General features: G+C 45.4%; 1 protein-coding gene across 3 annotated transcripts in view; it reads right to left on the reverse strand.

Moving 5' to 3' along the window:
* Positions 1 to 15,900, reverse strand: part of VPS39 (VPS39 subunit of HOPS complex) — a 30,626-nt gene extending 14,726 nt beyond the window's left edge. Inside the window, exons 1-12 of one of the 3 annotated variants that reach the window (XM_075425997.1) lie at positions 15,698 to 15,900; positions 14,075 to 14,140; positions 13,206 to 13,232; positions 12,680 to 12,744; positions 11,815 to 11,857; positions 10,780 to 10,874; positions 9,332 to 9,427; positions 8,553 to 8,645; positions 6,800 to 6,983; positions 6,171 to 6,291; positions 1,460 to 1,580; positions 41 to 170 (exon numbers count right to left, since the gene is read on the reverse strand). In XM_075425997.1, coding sequence (XP_075282112.1) covers positions 41 to 170; positions 1,460 to 1,580; positions 6,171 to 6,291; positions 6,800 to 6,983; positions 8,553 to 8,645; positions 9,332 to 9,427; positions 10,780 to 10,874; positions 11,815 to 11,857; positions 12,680 to 12,744; positions 13,206 to 13,232; positions 14,075 to 14,140; positions 15,698 to 15,770 — 1,114 coding nt within the window. In that variant the 5' untranslated portion in view covers positions 15,771 to 15,900. Of the gene's footprint in view, positions 1 to 40; positions 171 to 1,459; positions 1,581 to 6,170; positions 6,292 to 6,799; positions 6,984 to 8,552; positions 8,646 to 9,331; positions 9,431 to 10,779; positions 10,875 to 11,814; positions 11,858 to 12,679; positions 12,745 to 13,205; positions 13,233 to 14,074; positions 14,141 to 15,697 lie in introns of all 3 variants that reach the window. The other 2 variants (XM_075425996.1, XM_075425998.1) reach the window with 2 other exon arrangements.
* Positions 15,901 to 17,652: the final 1,752 nt, after the last annotated feature.

Genomic DNA, 17,652 nt, shown 5'->3' on the forward strand with positions numbered 1-17,652 from the left:
CTCCTAACCCAGGTATCTCAATGCCAGCCCAAGTATTTACCTGTACCAAGCTTGGCAAAAACTTGCATGGATTCATCAAAGCGCTTCTGACAGAAGAGATTGAAGGCAAAGAGGTTCTTTATGTGGTGAATTTGTTGTCGCTTCTCACTATCTGAATCATCTTTCATTTCCTACACATGCACAAATTAACAAATATTAAAAACTGCTGGGCCTCGTAAATGAGAATGAAACACTCTACAAAAATAACAAGAATACTGTCCTTTGGAGAGAGTACAAAGAAAAAGGATAATCTTCCAAAGTGAACACTTCTGATGGTGATTCTCAGATGCTATGCTTACTGTGTCACTGAGATCATAGAACTGTTTGGGTTGGAAGAGACCTTACAGATCACCTAGTTCCAACCCCCCTGCCATGGGCAGGGACACCTTCCACTGGACCAGGTTGCTCAAAGCCCCATCCAACCTGGCCTTGAACACCTACAGGGAGAGGGCATCCACAGCTTCTCTGGGTAACATGTGCCAGTGCCTCACCACCCCCATAGTAAAGAATTTCTTCCTTCTATCTAATCTAAATCTACACTCTCTCAGTTTAAAGCCATCACCCTTTGATGTCCTATCACTACATGCCCTTGTAAAAAGTCCCTCTCCAGCTCCTTCAGGTACTGGAAGGCTGCAGTAAGGTCTCTCAGGAGCCTTCTCTTCTCCAGGCTGAACAGCCCCAACTCTCTAAACCTCTCCTCACAGGAGAGGTGTTCCAGCCCTCTGATCATTCTTGTGGCCCTCCTCTTGACCCTCTCCAACAGGTCCATGTCTTCCCTGTGCCGAGAGCTCCAAAGGTACCTCTGGTTATCTACATATTCACTCTATCCAGCAACTATCTCTTTACTCACTTGCCTTTTTAAATATTTTTTCAAGTTAGCAATACAAAATGCAATTAATTCGTTTTAGTGTAGTTCCATGGAAGTTTCCAGAAACCAGAAAATCCTAGCACAGTAAGAGCAATATAATCAAACACACTGCTTCATCATCTCTAAGAAATTATTACTTCTCAGGAGTAACATAGAGCGCAATCACAAAAAAAAAAACAAACAAAATCCTGTTCATTTGACAGAACAAAACACAACTCCAAGCAAAATGGTTTACAAGCAGTCTGAAGACTTCGAAGTCCAACTGCCTTCAAAGCTTAAAAGAGGGTAACGAGTTAAACAGCTGAGAGATATAATCTTTCATATACAGGATGATATCTCAAAATCTAAACCACAATACATCAATACAGAGAAATGGCAGCACAAAACTAAAGATTACGTCAAAAAATGTTAGAGTTTACCAGTTTGTGCAAAGCAGACAGCAAGGAGGTTAAACTCCCCAGACTAGCTACAGTCAAGCAGAAGGCAAACATCCTTTTGTGTACTTAGGCACAAGTGCATCCACTGCAAACACAAAGGTTTTCAAGTACTTACTGCCAACTGCAAAGCCAGCTCAAACTGCTTGTCCTGCAGAAGCTGCTGGATCTGTGTGGCTATGGACACCGGAATGAGCCGCCAAACAAAGTGATTACTTGCCACATATATAATATTTGTGCTGTTAAGAAGGCAAAAAGTTCAGTTACTAAGTTCCAGCACTGAGAAAGCAGCAATATCCTACCCCAAAAAAAAAAATCCTGGTTAACATACAGTGATCAATCAGATACAAGGGCTACCTGAGCAATACTGAAAAGCAGAAAGGAGAAGAATGTATCTCCAGTGATCAGAAAGCACAGAATCACAGAATCACAGAATAGTAGGGGTTGGAAGGGACCTCTGTGGGTGATCTAGTCCAACCCCCCCGCCGAAGCAGGGTCACCTACAGCAGGCTGCACAGGACCTTGTCCAGGCGGGTCTTGAATATCTCCAGAGAAGGAGACTCCACAACCTCCCTGGGCAGCCTGTTCCAGTGCTCCGTCACCCTCAGAGAGAAGAAGTTCCTCCTCATGTTCAGACGGAACTTCCTGTGCCTCAGTTTGTGCCCATTACCCCTTGTCCTGTCACTGGGCACCACTGAAAAGAGCTTGGCCCCATCCTCCTGACACCCACCCTTCAGATATTTGTAGGCATTTATAAGGTCCCCTCGCAGCCTTCTCTTCTTCAGGCTGAACAAGCCCAGTTCCCTCAAACTCTCCTCGTAGGGGAGATGCTCCAGTCCCCTCACCATCCTTGTAGCCCTCCGCTGGACTCTCTCCAGTAGCTCTTCATCCTTCTTGAACTGGGGAGCCCAGAACTGGACACAGTACTCCAGATGAGGCCTCACCAGGGCAGTGTAGAGGGGAAGGAGAACCTCCCTTGTCCTGCTGGCCACACTCTTCTTGATGCACCCCAGGATCCCATTGGCCTTCTTGGCAGCCAGGGCACACTGCTGGCTCATAGTTAACCTGTCGCCCACCAGGACACCCAGGTCCCTCTCCGCAGAGCTGCTCTCCAGCAGGTCCACCCCAAGCCTGTACTGGTGCATGAGGTTGTTCCTCCCCAGGTGCAGGACCCTGCACTTGCCCTTGTTGAACCTCATCAGGTTCCTCTCTGCCCAGCTCTCCAGCCTATCCAGGTCACGCTGAATGGCAGCACAGCCTTCTGGTGTGTCTACCACACCTCCCAGTTTGGTGTCGTCAGCAAACTTGCTGAGGGTACATTCTAACTCTTCATCCAGGTCGTTGATGAAGAAGTTAAACAAGACTGGGCCCAGTACTGACCCCTGAGGGACACCACTTGTCACCAGCCTCCAACTAGACTCAGTGCCGCTGATGACAACCCTCTGAGTTCTGCCATTCAGCCAGTTCTCTATCCACTTCACCGACCACTCATCCAGCCCACACTTCCTCAGCTTCCCCAGGAGGATATCATGGGAGACTGTGTCGAAAGCCTTGCTGAAGTCAAGGTAGATAACATCCACAGCTCTCCCTTCGTCTACCCAGCCAGTCATGTCATCGTAGAAAGCTATCAGATTGGTCAGGCATGATTTCCCCTTGGTGAATCCATGCTGACTACTCCTGATAACCTTCTTTTCTTCCACTTGCTTGGTGATGGCCTCCAGGATAAGCTGCTCCATCACCTTTCCCGGGATGGAGGTGAGGCTGACCGGCCTGTAGTTCCCTGGGTCCTCCTTCTTGCCCTTTTTGAAGATTGGAGTGACATTGGCCTTTCTCCAGTCCTCGGGCACCTCTCCTGTCCTCCAGGACCTCTCAAAGATGATGGAGAGTGGCTCAGCAATGACATCCGCCAGCTCCCTCAGCACTCGTGGGTGCATTCCATCGGGGCCCATGGATTTGTGGACATCCAGATCGCTTAAGCGATCCCTCACACAGTCCTCCTCGACCAAGAGAAAGTCGTCCTCTTTGTAGGCTTCTTCTCTTACCTCCGGGGCCTGGGATTCCTAAGGGCCAGTCTTAGCACTGAAGACTGAAGCAAAGAAGGCATTCATTAGCTCTGCCTTCTCCGCATCCTCCGTCACCAGGACACCCGCCTCATTCAGCAGCGGCCCCACGCTGTCCCTAGCCTTCCTTTTGCTGCTGATGTAGTTGAAGAAGCCCTTCTTGTTGTTTTTGACATCCCTTGCCAGCTTCAATTCCAGGTGAGCCTTGGCCTTCCTTGTCGCATCCCTGCATGCTCTCACTACGTTTCTGTACTCTTCCCAAGTGGCCTGTCCCTCTTTCCACATGCCATGCACCTTTCTCTTCTGCCTGATCTCCGCTAGAAGCTCCTTGTTTAACCATGCAGGTCTCCTGCCTCCTTTGCTAAATTTCTTTCTCAGGGGGATGCATTGCTCCTGTGCATGGAAGAAGTGCTGTTTAAAAAGCGACCAGCACTCATGGACCCCCCTGCCTTCGAGAGCCCTGGCCCACGGGATTCCTCCCAGTAGCTCCTTGAAGAGGGCAAAGTCAGCCCTCCTGAGGTCCAGGGTTTTGATCCTGCTTATCGCCCTGCTTCCTCCACGCAGGATCCTGAACTCGACCATTTCATGGTCACTGCAGCCGAGTCTACCTCCAACCTTCACGTCCTCCACCAGTCCCTCCTTGTTTGTTAACACGAGGTCCAGCAGCACGCCTTTCCTTGTTGGTTCCTCCACCACTTGCATCAGAAAGTTATCATCGATGCTCTGTAGGAACCTCCTGGATTGCGCCTGCCTAGCTATATGGTCTTCCCAGCTGATGTCAGGGTGGTTGAAGTCCCCCATGAGAACCAGGGCCTGTGACTGTGAGGCTGCTTGCAGCTGCCTGTAGAAGGCTTCATCAACCTCCTCCTCCTGGTCAGGTGGCCTGTAGTATACACCCACAGTAATGTCACCCATGTGAGCCTGTCCCTTAATTCTAACCCACAAGCTTTCAACTTGTTCCTCATTTGCCCCCAGGCCAAGCTCAATGCATTCCAGTTGCTCCCTCACATATAGAGCAACTCCCCCACCTCTCCTTGTTGACCTGTCTTTCCTAAAGAGTCTGTAGCCATCTATGACAGCATGCCAGTCATGCGAGTTGTCCCACCACGTTTCTGTGATGGCGACCAAGTCGTAGCCGTCCTGCTGTATAATGGCTTCCAGCTCCTCCTGTTTATTGCCCATGCTACGTGCATTGGTGTAAACACACTTGAGCTGGGCTGTCAATCTCACCCCTGGCCTTGGCACTCCAAGCCTAGGCTCATCCCTAGTGAGCAGGGCAATGTCCCCTTCCCCCTTCGAACCTAGTTTAAAGCCCTCTCAATGAGCCCCGCCAGCTCGTGGCCAAGAATTCTTTTTCCCCTTTGAGATAGCTGAGCTCCACTTGTTGCCAGCAGGCCCGGTGCTGTGTACACCTCCCCATGATCAAAAAAGCCAAAATTTGACCGATGGCACCAGTCCCTGAGCCACCTGTTAATCACGTGAGTTTTCCTGCCCCTTTCAGTGCTGTCCCCTGCCACTGATGGGATGGAGGAAAACACCACCTGCGCCCCTGATCCCTCAACCAGTCGCCCTAGTGCCCTGAAGTCCCTTTTGATGGCCTTGGGACTTCTTTCTGCTACCTCGTCCCCGCCAACCTGCATTACCAAGAGGGGGTAGTAATCAGAAGGCCGCACCAGACCAGGGAGTTTCTTCGCAACATCCCTAACCCGGGCCCCAGTGAGGCAGCAGACTTCCCTGTGGGATGGGTCCGGTCGGCAGATCGGGCCCTCTGTTCCCCTCAGAAGGGAATCGCCTATGACAATGACCCTCCTTTTTTTCTTAGTTGAGGCAGTTATAATACGTGGGGCTGTCTGACTCGTTCTAGGCAACCCCCTGGATGGAGCCTCACCTTCACCCACATCCTCTATGGCCAGTCCCTCACATTCCAGAGCCCCATACCTGTTGCTTAAGGGCAACTGAGCAGGTGAGGGAGGCTGGGGGGAAATTCGCTTGCCCCCCCGAGCAGGGACCCGTTTCCATTCCCCCCCATCTCTTAGGCCCCCTCTTTCTGCTCGGTGGCAAGAGGGTTGGGGGTTCTCTGCTTTCTGTGGAGCCGCCTCCTGCTGCCGCTGCCTCAGGGAGGGCAGGGTGCGGCTCCACCAGTCGATCTCCCTCTCACACTCCCGGATGCTCCTCAGCCTCTCCACTTCCTCCTTCAGTTCTGCCACCAGGCTGAGCAGGTCATTCACCTGCTCGCACCGAACACAGCCGTTGTCTCTGCTGTCCTCCGGTACGAGCGCCAGGCTCAGGCACTCCCTGCAGCCAGAGACCTGGACACCCGCGTTCTTGCGTGGGGCCTCCGTCTGGGTCCCCACACTCCTTCGAGCAACACCTTTACCACGGGTGGTAACCATGGCTAGAATATCTCCTGGAAGAGCGATGCCCACTACTTGAGTTGCCAGGAGGGGCGGCTGTACCCTGCCAGTCGCCTTCCCCGCTCGCCCTGCCCGCGCGAACTGCTGCGCAAACTGCTGCGCCGCTCCCGGGCTGCTGCGCCGCCTCTGTTTGCCGGCTCTGTTCGCCCGCGCTCCTGGTCGCTCGCGCTCAAAGACACTCAACTCTATCATTTATTCCTCAAGGTACGTCCTCCACTGATCTGTTCATAAAAAACAATGGACTGCTTCAATGCTACTTCTTAAGCTAGAAAAGCTCTTCCTCTCCCAGTTTTTCCAGAGTGCTACCATACACCCAGACAGCCTAACAAAAGTAATAATCAGTTATACTCAATACCCTCCAGAGGTGATGAAGCGTGGTCTCTGGAGCTCGATACTCTGTACCAGCAGCCGGGGTTCAAAAGTGCGGATCTCCACATACCTGGGCAGAACAGCAATGATGTACGGAGGCTGGTGTTCTATCAATGAAACAAGTGAAAAATATAGGTTGATTGTTCTCAAATATGCCTTGAAACAAGCCATGACTTAAGTCAGGCTTCAGTCTTTTTTCCTTTCAAAATGTGTCTCTCTTTTGCTTATTAAAAACAATGCCCAACACTGATAGCAATTTTTAATAGAATACTACCAAGCTTTTTCTTCATCTTTCAACATACACAGAACTTCTGTGGCACTTGCGTGCCCAGAAGAATTACAGTGCTTCAACGTACTACCTTCTATTTCAAACCTTCTCCCTGCATAGAAGATATGCAATATGCCTATTTTCTGAGGAGTAGACAGCCATACAGACTAGAAGCAAGTGAGGGGAAGAAACAAAAATAAAACATAAAACCTTCCACACCGAGAGTACAGCTTGAAACTGTCATGCTCCAAATCCAGCTAATTTCTTAATACCAGGAACGTAACAATTTTGTCACATACAAAGGAGTAAAGAAGCAAAGTTTTTAAAAAATCACTGCTAATTCTCACCCATGGCGATAGGAATATCTGTCCAATTCAAAGCACATTTCTGAGTACAGATTCCTTCTTCATTGAGCACAACTGTTAGGTCATCTTGGCCAACTGCAACTTTTCCATCTGCTACAGGAGCTACCAATGGTTCCAGTTGCTTCCCTGTGGGAAACAGTTCTTTGATGGATCCTTTTCCATCCACCTAGGATAATAAACAAAACAAAAAAACCTGTTGTTCAAACTAGCCTTTATTTCAAAGCTGCACAAGACCAAAGACAAAAACCCCCTAGAGGGATTCACAATCCAGACTAATCACTAACAGGACAAGTACAAAAGAGTAGCAATAAAATTTTCTGCATATCATCACTTCTCTTGCTTCTACATCATTTGGAAATAAAGAATTAATACTTTTATGCCTCAGAGGACGTACTCCTGTTAGTAGCTGAGCACACAGTTCATACAAGTTTATAAAATGCATAGCACACTAGCAACATCAAGTTAAAGTACACAAACACTTCTTGCTGTAACCAGGGGATTTCCTTTACACTTTAACATTGTTTTGTTCTGATATCAATAAGAATTGCCTTGTTAAAAAAAATGAACTAAAAGCCAAGGAACCTGTCTAGCCTTTTTTCCTGCCCTAGCCACTCCCTCTTGTGGCCACATGCTGTTCAGAGAATCAAACCCATCAAAAAAACCCCAAAAATCCCAAAAAAAAGAAAACCCACGAAGTCCATCAGAGAGGTCTTCCATGACCTGATCTAATAACTCACTGCCACCAAAATGGAGAATCCTTCTTCAACTCCAGCTACATGTTCCTTCTGTTTCCCTTTCATTACAGCTCACGCATTCTTGTAAATCAACAACTAGCCAGCAGAAAACAATACAATAAAAACATGTATATTTTTTCTGCCTATTTACTGAAACGAAGCCATTCAAGGATGGGTCAATGAAGCACCAGAACCAACTCAAAGAGACACTTGGACAGCAAGTCCCCACTCTGGTTGCTCAAGCAGCTGCACAACTACTCGTATCACTAGAACGGCAGGAATTAACATCTAGGTGAGCGCTGCAGAAAGGCATCACTTCTTTTGTGAGCAGTGTCAGTTTGAAGTGACTAAAAATTACTGTGCAGTTACCATGTCAACTACACATCATTGTTGCTAGCCACGTACATACACATTATGTATGCAGCGTACCTCATCTTCACCTCATTTTCCTAATATCAGAAACCATTCGTAAAGGCAGAAAAGAGAATCAAATATAGCTGTCAAATGAAGCCTAAGTGGAAATTGTAAAACTAAATTAACGACAGTAAGTTTAGAGACTTTCAAACTGAAATAATTACAGTTCAGCAAGAGAAATAAAAAAAAGAAAAAATAGTTAACAGCCACTGTCTGCCAAGTCAGAAGATACTTGTGGTCTTTTTTTCCTTTTAGAGCCATCTCCTTTCTTAACACATTAAATAAAATGCAAACTGAGCTCACACAGACTGCTGCCAAACCAAAATATATCCTTACCAATGCCTTTTTTCTGCAAGAGCTTCAAATACTGGTTTCCACAGTGACAAACAGAATATCACTTCCTGACAAAACATTAGTTTTAAAGGACAGACTTAGACTGCCCTTTCCAAAACCACATACACCAAGAATACCAGATGCTGTTTTTCATAAACTTCTGTTAGCTAAATCCTTGAGCACACGAGCAGCCTCCATAGCTTCTACTGCTATGCAAATCTTTCTAAATAGTGTATTCCAAACCTCAGTCTTACACGTATGAGGTAATAGTCCCTCTTGAAGCCTACACAGATGGAGTTTTCACACCAGGCCATAGACTTGGGTACATCAGGTACACTGAAATCCCCCTGAAGAAAACAGGTTAGAACAGCTGTTACAAGAGAAAAGCAGAAGTAAAATCTGGCAACACGTAGTGTAACAGACAGCACTGTTATTGACATGGTATTCCCCACCACACATGCTGGACTTCTGCTGGTCAGGGAATGGCAATATTCACCTAATAGGCTAGATTCGTGCACAGTAAAGAGGTGTGCTCCAAGTCAGCTGGTAACTTCCTAGAAGAGCAGCGTAGCTGAAAAATTCTCTACCCATTTCCATTGGTCATTTTATCATTCTGGTATTCACAACTGCAGTTCTTTGTGCTTGTTGTCTGTAACTACCTTCTGACAATGACATATCTGGAAAACTTTGGGTAGGAGTGGACCCACTTCCATAGTGTTACTGTTAGGTATACATTTATAGAGGCTGCACACTAATACATTTCACTGACTTACAAGTGTACTACAACCATAATGTTAAAATATAGAACACAGATTTGATTTAATTTATGAAACTGTATTAATGTCATTGTTATTTCAACCATGTATTTTCAATTTTATTTGCTGCTTCATTGTTAAGTTACTGCAGAACCAACACGAGTCAATGCTCTGAAAGTCCGCAGTGCCTCTGAGTAATAGGGACTGCATAGCAAGCAGTAAAGCGCAACTATGCTCCCTGTTGAGCCACGCTAGACTACAGAAACAACACAACTCACCTGTAGCTCATGAAACTCTCTGTCTTTCCAAAAATATAGTTGTAGCTTCTTCCGCACTGCCACACACATTCTCAGCACCTCTTCCCCTGTATCTGACTGCTGTGAAAATAGACAGGCCTAACTCATAAGCACTCACAAACTAAGAGGCAAGTAAGATCATACAAGGCCAAAAGAATCCTCAGCCTGAAGCAAAGCTGTCAGCTGAAGAGCAGCTTTGTTCATCCATGCCAGAAGGGCATTCCCTAAATAAGGAAGCACAGAGAGAATGGGGGTGGGACACTTAAAAAATAATTTTAGCAGGGATTTTGACACCAAGGAAATTAAAAAAAAGGAAAAAAAAAAACAACCCACACAACACACCAAAGACATACACACACACACAAACAGAAGATAAGCAGAGAGCTTTCAGCCCAGCCCAGAAGACTAGGATAAACAGCTTGAACTCCATGCAGTATAGGAGATGGCAAGAAACGGAACAATGCAATAAACGTGTTCTGCTGACAGATAAAAACATTAATAGCTATTTAATATTCTAGCCTATTGGAAAAGTTTCCTGACAAGAAATACCAGCAAAGCTAAGTGCTTGTACACACAAACAACAAGGCAGTTTGGAATGACTCGATTTCAAGATGCTTCGAAAGACATCACTAGTTTTAATACCTAGAAAACCGTAAGTGCTTATTAGAAAATATTTAACACTAAGCTCCCATGGGGCAAAGAGATAAAAAGTGATGAAGAACACTAAGCCATCTCTTTAGGTTATGAATAAGGTTTCTCTATGACATGGGTAGGTTGAGAAACTCACTTGGATAGAAAAGAGTCATTTAAACCACAGCACATGAACAGAGGATTGCTATACCTTAATGAACCATTTTATGGCCTGAATCTACCACAACTGTCTGGGACTCCTTGGGCCAATATAGTTTAAGAGAAACAAAAACAGTGACGGAGATGCTTGCTCAAGGGAACCACTACAAGTTAGTACACTGACAATTTAAGCGGAGGGAATGGCTTTTATATTCATAGAATCGTAGAATGGTTTAGGCTGGAATGGACCTTAAATATCATCCAGTTCCAACCCCCCCTGCCTTGGGCAGGGAAAACTTCCACTAGACCATTTTGAAGAGGATCTTTCAAAAAAGACGACAGTCACAGTCACTATGGGATAAAAATGCTTTGAAGTTTTGTATCAGGAGGTTAAAGGCTACAATCACAGCAGGCACAAGAAGATAGCTTAGGAAGCACAGGAAGAAAATTAAGGTGACTACATTAAAAATTGTTGCCTTAAGCAAAGCTTCAACATCCAGTAGGTACTAATTTTAAAAAGCACTAGTACCCAAGCAACCTGCATGTAACAAAATTTAAAAAAACCTAATCTATACAAAAACATAACATTATCTTTACTACAAACAGTAGGGACATCCATGCCGTTGTGTTCCTTCTCCTACCTGAAGATCACAAGTGAAGAGAGATGCACCTTTTGCCTTGGAAACCGTGGTGATTTGTTGAAATGTCAGCAGGTCATGGACATAAATGTTATTTTCTGTTTTAAACAAAATTTTAAAACAAAAATTTTTAAAACAAAGTTTTTTAAACAAAACTAATTGCTGCAAGAAAGGAAAGTTTTCCCAAAAGCTGAAAAGCAAGTGCTAAGGCACATAAAAATACAAGACAACAAATGCACAAAAGACAGCTAACACCAGCGTTGGTAAAATTACATGAAGGAACTGAGAACAGGTGTTAACCAAGCAGAGGAAGTGGGAGTCGAAGGGACAGCAAGCAGGCCAGACCAAAGTTCATAATGGAAGACTGTATGAACAAAGACCATTTTGAACGGGCTCCCGAAAATAGTGGAAAGTGAAGGGTTGCAAATGGAGGGTGCTGTGGTCAAGTTTTCGTACGCACGAGGACGCAGGCAGCAGAAATCTATACATGCTGGAGTCGGAAGAGCTGGGACTTGGAGATCATAAAGAAGGGAGTAGCAACATAAGCAAAAAAAGACATAGAAAGATCATAATGTTAAACAAACATAGCCAGAAACAAGCAAACTTAGATCTTCCACAAGATAGCAAAAGATAGCCATCTGCATATAAACTGAATTTGGTGTAACACATCAACAGCAAGTTTCATACATCAAACAAGTTTGGACACAAGTTTTAGCACCCATCATACGGTGCACACATATGCATGCATGTATGTATGTGTATATAGACATGCGGACACAGACAAACTACCTCTGCACACACTTTAGTGCACGTATGCATGAATACTTTGTTCTCCAAGTTGGCTTACAACAAGCAAAGCTGCTTCTCAATCTATACTGCATAATGCTTCCTCTGTGAAGTGAAAAAGGGTAAATCCTACACAACGACCTTTCAACAACTAGACTACTATGCAGGTGTGTAAAAGAAAGGGTGTCACATTCAGCCTAGTAACTGCATCAAGAAAAGCTAATTAAACATTTAAACATTTTCTTCACTTACCTAATAGACTGACCAGAATTTTAAACTGAGAAACAACATGAATCTGAAAGAAAGAAATCTGTTGGTGACTCCATTCATAAACTAAACCTCTGGACAAGACTTGATTACAGACAATTTAAAAAAATGTATCCCACATACTCGCGAAATAATGAGAACAGAAACGCAGCTATCTATGCACAACCTTCCTCCAGCTATTCCAACCTCTTCCATTTACACTCAGTTTTTACAAGGTAGCACATGGAGCTTGCAACCTAAGATGGTAAAAAATGCTAGAGTAAATGGTATGCCACTAGTACAAAAGTACTTCTAAAGGAGATGCAGAGTGTTGCTGAAAGAGGCTGCCTAATCTCTGAGGTAAGTGCTCTCCTGAGTATCAATATGATCAATGAGCAAAAGGTCTCAAAAAAAAAAAAAAAATCAAAACAGTAAAACTGGCAGTAGATAATCAGTTACTTTAGTTCTAAATTCCAAATAAGAAGAATTAAAGAATTACATTCACATTCCCATGGCATTTTATCCGAGAGTCAAATTATATATCACAGTCTGTTGGTGCATAACCATAATTTTTACAAGTATTGTCAAAGCAGCTGAAGATTTACTGCTAACCACACCATTTCCTTAAAAGCCAAAAATAAACCTGTAAGTTCCAATTCTTTGCTTTCTGCTTTAGCAACCAAACCAAGCTTATTCCTGCTACAGGAAGAGTGGTGAAAAACACCAGGCTGTGCCACCTCTAGAAGAATCCATAGTTTTGGCGAAATTTTTATTAAGCTTAGCAGAGATTCCAGAAATACATTTGATATTTAATTTCATGGCTGGAAACACTGGAAAACTGTCCCCACATCAAAAAGATGGTATTTCCTACCTGCTGAATCTTTTTTGAGAAGTTCTTGTTGGATTTCTCTAGTGTCACTTCAAACCTATTGCAACCTACCAGAAAGATTTGAGAGAATATGTAAACAGAAGTTGCCTTTAAATTTATGACTGAATATATCCTACACTAAATAGATTACAAAGAATTATGAAAGCAAACTTGGCCACTTAACACTAGAAGAACGGCTCTTCTAACATATCTGTGCTATCTTTTACTTAATAGCTAAATGCATGACGTGGTCTTCTACATAGTCAGGGTGAAAAAGCAAATTACACTTCATGTACCCAGCCAAGGACCTCATCAACAGTTACATTTTCTCCTTGCTAGAATTTTAGATTACGACAACTATATTTAAGTATTTTCAAACCCAGAGATACAAAGACACCCATAAAGACTTTATCCCCACCAATCTAATATCAGCAATTTAAATTGCTGGGGAACACATCACTGCAAAGTAGACAAGAAACAAACACTACACCACAAGGGTTTAAAAGGAGTTTTAGGGATAAAGACTTACAGACACTTTCTGATGACATAACCTCTCCTGGCATTGATGCAAAAAAGGGGGAGAAATTTACCACATGAAACAAGACACTAGCAACTCAAAACTAGCATGTTCTGATTGGAACAGACAGCCTACATGTTTCAGAAAAAGTAAGCTGAATTCAGCCTCTAAAATCCAAGTAGCTACAAATGCACATCTTTCCAAGAGCTGATGAACTTAGGAACAGACGGTTTTCTTCTTTCCTGTCCCACACTACACTACATTACTGTGTTCTATAACATCAGTTTCTACATAATAGCAGATAATGTGAAATACAAATCAGTTTAGTGAAAATTGATTTTAACTAAACCGAAAATAGAATAGTTTTATTTGTGGCATCGCCAGAACAGACTATGAACACTTATGACTGTCAAAGAGGCAGGGAGAAGAGCCAGCACGTGACAGAGCTAGTTAGGAGGGATCCTTCTTCCCCATCCCTTGATGCTCTCAGACCCACTGAATAAAGCTGTTCTTTCACTAATCCAGTCCTTCATTAACAGAAGACAAACACCAAACCACTGGCAACGAGCATAATGCACTGTTTATGCACATTTGTGCACTGTATTCACAAAAAATACACTAACTATAAATTCAAACATAGAGAGATCTGATACAAAACGTACTTTAAAACAGAAAAAAAGGCTGATACTACTCGCTATCTTTCTTGAGCATCTGATAAATGGTATTTACATTTTCACCAAAGATGCCACACAAAAATTCATTAAACTCTATGTAGGAAAAAAATCAGCAATTAAACATACTTGTGGTAATATCACTACAACCTCTCAAATTACAGGAAATAAAAATAACGTAGTTTTGTGCCATTCTTAAAATTATCTTACCTATGTCTTTCTTGATCCTGTAAAGCAGAAGATGCCCTTGTTTGGTACCAACAAGGAGCCATTCCTCTACAAAGACAGGGGAGAAGAGTCTAATTAGTTTCAGCAAAGACTACCCTTCCCAGACAAGTTACGTTCATCAGAACACTTGGAAACTTGTTTCAAATGGCAAAGAGGACTTTCTGTGGCAACAACACAGGTCTCCACCATTTCTCTGGTGGAAGTGCTCAGAAGCAGCTTTCATTCTCAGGAGAGGATGGCCAAAGATCAAGCAGTGAAACAGTGAGCACAGCCCAGTCATCACACCCCACTTGCTTATACAAAGGCAAAAAAGCAAACCATTGCATCTTTTGTGCAATCAAGAGACACGACAAAACATTGTTCAGACATTATCTCCCAGACAGGAACAGTGCTACATAAGGGGAAGAACGGTCAGGAAGAGAAACAACAAGCTCTATGTAGGTTTGTTTGGGCCTTTTTTTTTTTTTTTAATAGTCAAGTTTTTTGTAAGAACTCTCTAAAATAGTCGGCTATGTCTGGCAGGACAGTGGCAGCTTTGCTTAAATGGCATGTGAATTGCTTGGACGATAAACAGTCATTTAAGATTTACAAGATAGAATCTTTTTATGTACAAACTCTGTGGCAGAGTTTCAGACTCCTCCTATTTACAGCACTTATAGTATGCAAAAAGCATATAATCTTTACTGGATCATGAAAAGTGACTGAAATTCTTCCTCCTTGCTGAAGATCATATAGGAAAGAAACATACACACATATTTCTTTCTACATCTAGCATTCTCTCGTTACCAAACATACCTGTATTAATAAAATCTTGTTTCCTGCAATATCTTTCTTCCACTATTTGGTAGCAAAGTTGCAGAGACAGAATTACGCCTCGTTACACAACCATACTGTCAAGAGGCCTGTGGGTTTAGGCTTTTTTCTACTTCAGCAAAATAAATGCTTTCAAAGAGATAAAAGATAAAAGCAACAACTCGGGAATAAACTTATCTTCACGTCTTCTCTACGTAACTCCAGCATAAACAACCCATGTTTAAACATGGCACTACTATTCAGGTTATAATTTTGCTCTTTAAACCGATTAAGAGGGTCACGATTCCACAGTGTCTGGAGCTCTTTTAATTACCAATTCTCTGCTATGGTAGCACATCTGATGGAAGCTTCTCAAGCCGTTTAAAAAGCCTTATCATTACGACAGCCGGTGCAACCACCCGACCGACATGTTTGACTCTCAAGTACGCCCAAAAATATAACCTACATTTATATACCACTAACACATGCAAACAGGCTCAAAGCCCAAGACCTGAACACACCACTGGCCTTCCAAGATAAAATTTTAGCCACAACACAGGGAACGCTTTTCAGCAAGAAACAAGCCGACCCGCGGGCACAGCACTGCAGGCCCCGGCAGCCCCCCGGCTGCGGGCACCGGAGCCATCGAAACCGCCAAAACACGGGAAAACGCTCCCGCGCTCTCCGGCCTGCGCGGCGGCAGGCCCGGCGGGCGCCCCACAGCCCCCCCGGGGCACCCCAGGCCCGGCCGGCCCCAAGAACGGCTGAGGGGGCCGCCCGGGACAGCGGAGGGGAGCGGCCGCCCCGGCTCACCCCAGGCCGCCAGGCAGTCGATCTGCAACGGCAGCTTCTCCAGGATCGGTACGTGCTCGAAAGCGTCGTGCATGGCGGCAGCTCCTCCGGGCCCGCTGCCACAGCGGCCACCGGCCGGGGAGAGGCGGCCGCCGCGGGAGGCAGAGGCGGCGCAGGGGAACGGAGCCCACAGAACTGCCACCGCCGTCCCACAACTCCCCGCCCTTCCCGGCAGCCCCCACGCCCGCCACGCCGCGCTTCCGCGCCAAGGCTCCACCCCTCGCGCTGCTCCCGCCCTCGGCTCGTCCCCTCAGCGCTGCGCGGGCGGTGCTGGAGCCCCCGTGAGGGCCCTGTCACGGCGTCACAGAGCGCACGGGCTCCAGCGCTGTCCCCGCAACGGCAGCCCACCCGACCGGCCTTCCACCCCCCGACAGCGAGCGGCCCGATGGGCCCTGCCCCGGCCGACAGCGAGCGGCCTGCCCGACAGGCCCTCCACCGCCGACAGCGAGCGGTCCGCCCCAGCTGCTGAGGGCTCGGGCACCCGCGGGAAGGGGACTGTTCCCCGCCCCTGAGGGGACTCCCCTCGCCCTGACGCAGCCCTTGTGCATCTTCGTAGGGCCCGAAAAGGGGACATACTGCAAGACACTGGTTCTGCCTTCCCCACGATAACGTTAACACCAGGCTGGCAGTGCTAACAAAACGCGGCAGGCAGGGAAGTCACCCTGTGTACAAAGGCGAAGAGTGACCTGCGTGACCTAAGGAGCCCAGATGAGAACAGGGAAACGGTGCTTGCAAGTAAATGTCTATTTCTGGAGGCCCTAAATTTTAAATTTTTAGCTAAACTGAACAAGTACACGGTGGTAAGTTCTCTGAGCATAGTCACCAACAGAGACTGTTTTAGAGAACAGGGACCAAGGATGCTCTGTGCTGAGAAATGGAAGCACGGGAACAGGAGAACGAGCGTGGTACTCCTGCATCCAACTTCTTTCCTGCTCGGGAATGAAACCTTGCTAAAGCACAAGACCAGGCTAAGTCACATCCCCTTCACAGACACCAGAACTGCAAACTGCCAAAGCAGACACAGCTCAGGCACATGTCTGGTCTCCTCGACCTAGGATTCCTACAAAAGGAAGAGGAACACAGCACCAATTTAGTGAAATGTAAGTTTCAATAACACCAGGTAATAATTACTTCAGATGCTAATAGCTGTAATCCATTTTGACCAGAGTGCAAATTAAGTGCAAGGCATTAGCCTCTTCAGGTTTCAAAGAGAAGTAGCATACTTTTCCTTTAGCATACAACATAAAAACGGTATATAAAGTGAAAAGAAGGACTAAAAAAAGCCCACAAACTCACACACCCCTACATCTGCAGAAGATGACAAACGTACCCTTCCCTACCCCAGGTCTTATGATCCTGACTCACGCTGTCAGGCGTATCAAGCCTGTTGCATTTCTCTACCACGCCACGTGATCTCTTACTACTCAGTCCTCCCTTCAGAGGTCCTAGCCAGAACATCTTGTCACCCTAATGAAAAGCTAGTCAACAACATCTTCATTATTACTTTGCTTTCAGTTTTCTGCATGGCATGCGCTTGCTACAATTGCATCAGTAATAGCACAGCTACTTCTCACAAATAAACAAATCCACCCACACAGAGCTAATCAGGCACAAGAACTCTAAACTCCCTCATTATCTGAATTCCTGGCAGATGTTTATTTTTTTCTGCAAGTACAGCATTATCTCAATCCTGCAGGATTTCTGGTTTCATGCATTCTAGCAAGCTAGCTTGCTGATGAAGATTTCCAGACAAGTCATGGAGCCCAAACGTCTTAGGAGCAAAACCAGGAATCAGAAGAGGCAAAGATCTCCTTAGCACAACAAACACATCTGACTGAACATGCTGTTGGAGGAGAGACCGCATTACTGCAACTCCCTTGCACACACCCCCTTCACTCCTCATCCGTTTCTTATCT

This window comes from Opisthocomus hoazin, chromosome 7 (genome assembly GCF_030867145.1).
Source record: "Opisthocomus hoazin isolate bOpiHoa1 chromosome 7, bOpiHoa1.hap1, whole genome shotgun sequence".
Classification (NCBI taxonomy): domain Eukaryota; kingdom Metazoa; phylum Chordata; class Aves; order Opisthocomiformes; family Opisthocomidae; genus Opisthocomus; species Opisthocomus hoazin.